General features: G+C 37.7%; 1 protein-coding gene across 1 annotated transcript; it reads right to left on the bottom strand.

The window, feature by feature from the left end:
• Positions 1 to 1,971: 1,971 nt before the first annotated feature.
• LOC100961071 (mitotic-spindle organizing protein 1) lies at positions 1,972 to 2,864 on the bottom strand. Its single transcript, XM_023508099.1, has one exon. It carries the CDS (start codon positions 2,850 to 2,852, stop codon positions 2,604 to 2,606), a length of 249 nt encoding a protein of 82 aa, XP_023363867.1. The 5' UTR covers positions 2,853 to 2,864; the 3' UTR covers positions 1,972 to 2,603.
• Positions 2,865 to 5,680: the final 2,816 nt, after the last annotated feature.

The raw sequence follows: 5,680 nt of genomic DNA on the forward strand, positions 1-5,680 counted from the left end.
GTCATAAATACATCAACTCTATGGCCTAAAGTATATACAAATTTTGGAGGTTAACAAATGTTCTCTTTATGATTTTATAAATAAAAACATGCTGTATTTGCAGTGCTTATTATCAAGTGACTTATCGTAAGTTCTTACTGTCTCCTAACCTGTCCTCTTCATCAATAATAGACCTTGCAATACACTTGGTACAAATGTCACACATTTAAAAAGTCAAAATGGTCAAAAGCCTAGATTTATTTAAAAATAGCAGAGAAGGTTGCCATTTAAATATCACTAAGTCTTATTTAAACTTCAGCTTGGGTGGTGCCTGTGGCTCAAGCAGTAGGGCACTGGTCCCATATACCAGGGGTGCTGGATTCAAGCTCGGCTCTAGGGAAAACTGCAAAAAACCCCCCCAAAAACCCAACTACTCAGCTTGTCTGAAAAACAAAAAATGCTACTAAAGATTGAATGTTGGTACCACTCATCATTTAAATAGTGTCTAGCAAATCTGAAATTTAAGAAACAATAAAATCTTATTAAATCCATAAGTCTTGCCAAAAAAAGTCATTGAGATTCTGGTATAGGACAGAATCAATATTATCGTAAATTTTCTAAAATTCATTTTTGAATCATCACCTTAATGAGTATAAGCTTTAAGGGTAAAAATGACACAAAAAATTATTTCAAAAGTCTATACTTAACAATTCCTGATACAGAACATTAAACGGTTTTTGTTTAATGCCTGGGAATTCCTATTTCGTCAGAAAATATTAAATATCAGTTGAAACATACCACCTAAATAGTGATTTATTAAATAATCACTCAAGACTTATTGGATTAGCAATCAAATTACTTTTATGTAATAGAAGTAAATAGGAATTTTGCATATTGGCTACCTTTTATTTTATACATTATTTATTTATTTTTATTCTTATTCCCAGTCTTTTCTCCTGTTTTTGTTGACCTATTCTTTACAACAACAATTATCCACTGTCACGAGAAGCAGTAATGTTCACATTTTCCTGTACTATTTTTTAACAGCCTCCCCCTTAGATAGTAGTCTCACCACTGGGAGAATTCTGATTTAGTCTAAATAAAAGCCAGGCTTTTGAGCTGTTCTTCCACAAAGTCACTGGACAGCTTAAAGCAAATATTTCTTTGTAAATGAGGTACTTTCTACTCCCTGGGTACAAGTACCTATACCAAGAACAAGAGCTCTTATTATTTTTTTAAGTTTCAGGTTAATGGGAGAGTACAAATAACTCTCCCACTTTTTAGACCTTCATTCATAGGGTATAAAACATAAAAAAGGCTGGGCACTGGTAGCTCAAACGGCTAAGGTGCCAGCCACGTACACCAGAGCTGGCAGGTTCGAATCCAGCCCAGGCCTGCCAAACAACAATGACAACTACAACCAAAAAAAATAGCTGGGCCTTGTGGCCGGCACCTGCAGCTCCAGCTACTTGGGAGGCCGAGGCAAGAGAATCACCCAAGCCCAGGAACTGGAGGCCGCCGCGAGCCGTGATGCCACAGCACTCTACCCAGGGCGACAGCTTGAGGCTCTATCTCAAAAAAAGAAAAAAAAATTCTCAACAAACATTTTCATTAGATTTAGATGATTCAAACTATAAATAATGCTAGGCTAAGCACTGTCATTTCCCTTGAAATCAAAGTTTTAAAAAGTTTTATTTTTTAAGCAGTACAAACATGATCTAGTTCATACTATTAACTGCCCAACAAATTGTTTATTTTTTTATTATTATTGTTTTTAAGAGACAGTCTTACTCTATCGCCTTCAGTAGAGTGCTGTGGTGTCACAGCTCATAGCAACCTCCAACTCCTGGGCTTAGGTGATTTCTTGCCTCAGCCTCCCAAGTAGTTGGGACTACAGGCACTCGCCACAATGCCTGGCTATATTTTGTTGCAGTTTGGCCAAGGCTGGGTTGAAACCCGCCACTGTCAGTATATGGGGCTGGCACTCTACCCACTGAGCCACAGGTGCCATCCCCAACTAATTGTTTTAAAAAACTAAATCTTCTTTGTGAAAGAGGAAATGACTAGAAATGTTTCCCATGCTCTTATTTTTAAAAAACAAGATTGATACACATAATGAATCTAAATCAAAATTCACAAATGGTAGCCGAAATGCTGTCAACTTCCAGCCCAATACAACATAAATTCAGTTTTTATGCATAAACAATTCAAAATTAAAGTTTATAATGGAAATGTCAACAAGTCATAACTACTACACATCACTACTGATGGGTTCCACTATACTTCACCCAGGCACAGCAGATGTGCACAACTGATAGACGACTGCTTAGAAAATTAAAGCTATCAGAGCTATAAATAAGGAATACGTAAATATGAACACAGCAATGCCAAAGCATTATAGCTGTTAAAAACAAAGTAAGATGTGTGATATAAACACATCTGATAGTTCTCTCTGTAAGCCACTTTCCACTGATTTATAAAGCAATGGTTTTATAATTCTTTTAAAAAGGAAAATTTTTCTACATTGATGCATGCAATAATTTCATTGTACATTCTTGACTACAAAGCAATCTTCAAATCTTCTTGCAGACCTTGACATTTCTCGTCAGAGTTTCTCCAGAAAGTCAGCTTGTCATATTTTCAGTAGCCTTTAGTGCTTCAGTAGCCTTGCGAAGCTCCTTAATAACCGATGATAAAGCTTCTGGGTTAATTCCTTGTTCACAAAGCCGTACACAAATGGACAAAGTTTCCATATCTAAGCCAGTATTCAAAATTCTTGAAATCTCAAGCAGAACGTCCATGGTCTCCCTCACGGCATTCAGATTGGCCGCGGCCGTCGCCGCCGCCGCCCCGGGGCCGCCGCTGCTCGCCATGGCGTTGGCGGGGCAGGCGGCTGGCCTGAGTTTTTGTATCCAGTCAGCCAGCCTGTCAGCCTGTGCCTCTTTAGAGGGCAATTTATGCCATTCCCATTGATTGTGAATATTGATAAGCCTGGTATAATTTTGGGTATCGAGTTTTTTGAAAGTCCAGTGGACATCTTTAATCCTTTTGCCACTGTGGAAGTTGGAATTTGATCCAAATTTTCTGTGTGGGTTTACTTATGTGGTGGAGGATAGGTCTAAGAATATCCTAGAGGGCAAGTTTAGTTAAAGCAAATTTCTCCAATGTGTGAATGTCATTAAAGTATTTAGTTTCTCCATCATAGATGAAACTCAGTTTAACTGGATACAGGATCCTGGGTTGAAAGTTATTTTGTTTTAGGAGATTATAAGTCAATGACCACCCTCTTCTAGCCTGAAAGGTTTTGGCAGAGAGATCTGAAGTCATTGTAATATTCTTCCCCTTGTAGGTTGTGGTTTTCTTAGGTCCAGCTGCTTTCAGAATTTTCTCTTTCATATTCACTTTAGTGAAGTTAATTATGATGTGCCTGGCGGATGTCTTGTTCAAGTTGAGTCGTGCTGGGGTTCTGAAACTCTCTGCAATCTGAATTTCAGAATCTCTTGGCATGTCTGGGAAGTTCTCTTTCATAATTTCATGAAGAAGTGCCTCTGTGCTTTGTGAAGCATGTTTGTCGCCTTCAGGGATTCCTCTAAGACGAATACTAGTTTTCTTCAAATTATCCCAGAGCTCTCTGAGAGAGCGATCCGTTTTTGCTCACCATTTCTCTTCATTTTTGAGCACTTGAGTATGTTCAGAAGCTTTGTCTTCAGTGTCAGAGATCCTTTCTTCTGTCTGCTCCATTCTGTTACTGAGGAATTCTACCGTATTTTTCAGATCTTTGAGGGCTACAACCTCTTGCCTCTGTGTTTCAAAATCTTTGGTCATTTTATCTTTGAAATCATTGAATTCTTGAGACAACTTTTGAATAGTTTAAAGCTTTATCTATCTGAACAGGTGAAACATGCATAGGTTGCAAAACAAAAAAAAAATAGGAAAACATATAATACATAGTAAGTCTATCTTGCATTCCTGTTCCTCAGGCAACTCAATTGCCCTCCTCAGAGAAGGCATTATCTCCTCCCAGTTATATCCTAGGCATATTTTAGTGTGTGTGCATATCTTTCTTTTCTAAGTAACAGAATATTATATATATACTTTGCAACCTTTTAAAACAATTAATTCTTGGCTCGGTGCCTGCACCACAGAGGTTATGGTGCCGGCCACATACACTAAGGCTGGTGGGTTTGACCCCAGCCTGGGCCAGCTAAACAATAATGACAACTGCAACAAAAAAATAGTCAGACATTTTGTTAGTCACCTGTAATCCCAGCTACTTGGAGGCTGAGAATCACTTAAGCCCAAGAGTTTGAGGTTGCTGTGAGATGTGATGTTATGGCACTCTACTGAGGGTGACAACTTGAGACTCTATCTCAAAAAAAAAAAAGTTAATACTTTTGTATACAGCATTATTTATTTAATTTTCTATTGGTAAATGTTGTTTCCATTTATTGTGATTATAAATAATGCCATGTGAATATTTTTGTATGTAGTTTATTTCATATATCTATGAATATACTAATAGGATAAATTTCTAGAAGCAGAATTACTGGGTTAGAGGATATATACATGGAAATTTCAAATTATATTTTTATCACCAACTTTGTTACCATAGATATCTAAATGTAACATGTATGTAAACTATAAAGCACAATAATATCATAATGAATACAGGGTTTTTACATTTTTATAAGAATTTTATTACTTCCCTGTGTATTTTTAAGTATTACATCGCTCAATTTTGCTTATGTTTATATCCCTTTAGAACATTTGTTTTAAACAGTAACATACTTTTTAATAAAGTAAATATGCATTATGTGTCTTTTTTTTTTTTTTGATACAGAGCCTCAAGCTGTCCCTCTGGGTAGCGTGCTCTGGCATCACAGCTCACAGCAACCTCCAGCTTCTGGGCTCAAGCGATTCTACTGCCTCCACCTCCCAAGAAGCTGGAATTACAGGTGCCTGTCACAATGCCTGGCTATTTTTTGGTTGTAGCAGCTGTCATTGTTGTTTGGCGGGCCCAGAGTGGATTCGAACCCACCACCTCAGGTGTATGTGGCTGGCTCCTTGGCTGCTTGAGCCACAGGCACTGAACCTGTATTATGTCTCTTAAGTAATAAATTGCTTTAACAAGTATAAAGTTCTCATTGTTAAACTTATGATTCTGAATATGATAAGATGAGATAAAATCAGAAAGATACTGAAGGCCTTATTTTCTGTTGAAAATCTCCTTCAGGTAATTCACATCAGCATTGAGTTTGAGCTTCATTTCTGGTAAAAAGGAAACATACCCTGAATTTCAAAGTAGTTTCTCTCTTTCTCTGTCTGTCTCTGTAGTGTTGCTGATAAAGGGGATCATACTTTCTGTAGTCCTCTTGGTCTTGCTTTTCTTACTCAATAGGCTTTAACACATTCATCCACATTAGTCCTTTTCTAATCTCTCTGTTTAATGTTGATGATATTCCACAATTCAGTTGTCTATTTCCTTGTTACTGAAAGGCATTTGGTTGGCTTGATTCACAATGTCTATTTAAAACTTTTTTTTTTTTTTTGAGGCAGAGCCTCAAGCTGTCCCTCTGGGTAGCATGCTGTGGCATCACAGCTCACAGCAACTTCCAACTCCTGGGCTCAAGCGAGTCTCCTGCCTCAGCCTCCCAAGTAGGTGGGACCACAGGTGCCCGTCACAATGCCTTGCTATATTTTG

This window comes from Otolemur garnettii, unplaced genomic scaffold (assembly GCF_000181295.1).
Source record: "Otolemur garnettii isolate 467f Iridium unplaced genomic scaffold, OtoGar3 scaffold00223, whole genome shotgun sequence".
Lineage (NCBI taxonomy): Eukaryota > Metazoa > Chordata > Mammalia > Primates > Galagidae > Otolemur > Otolemur garnettii.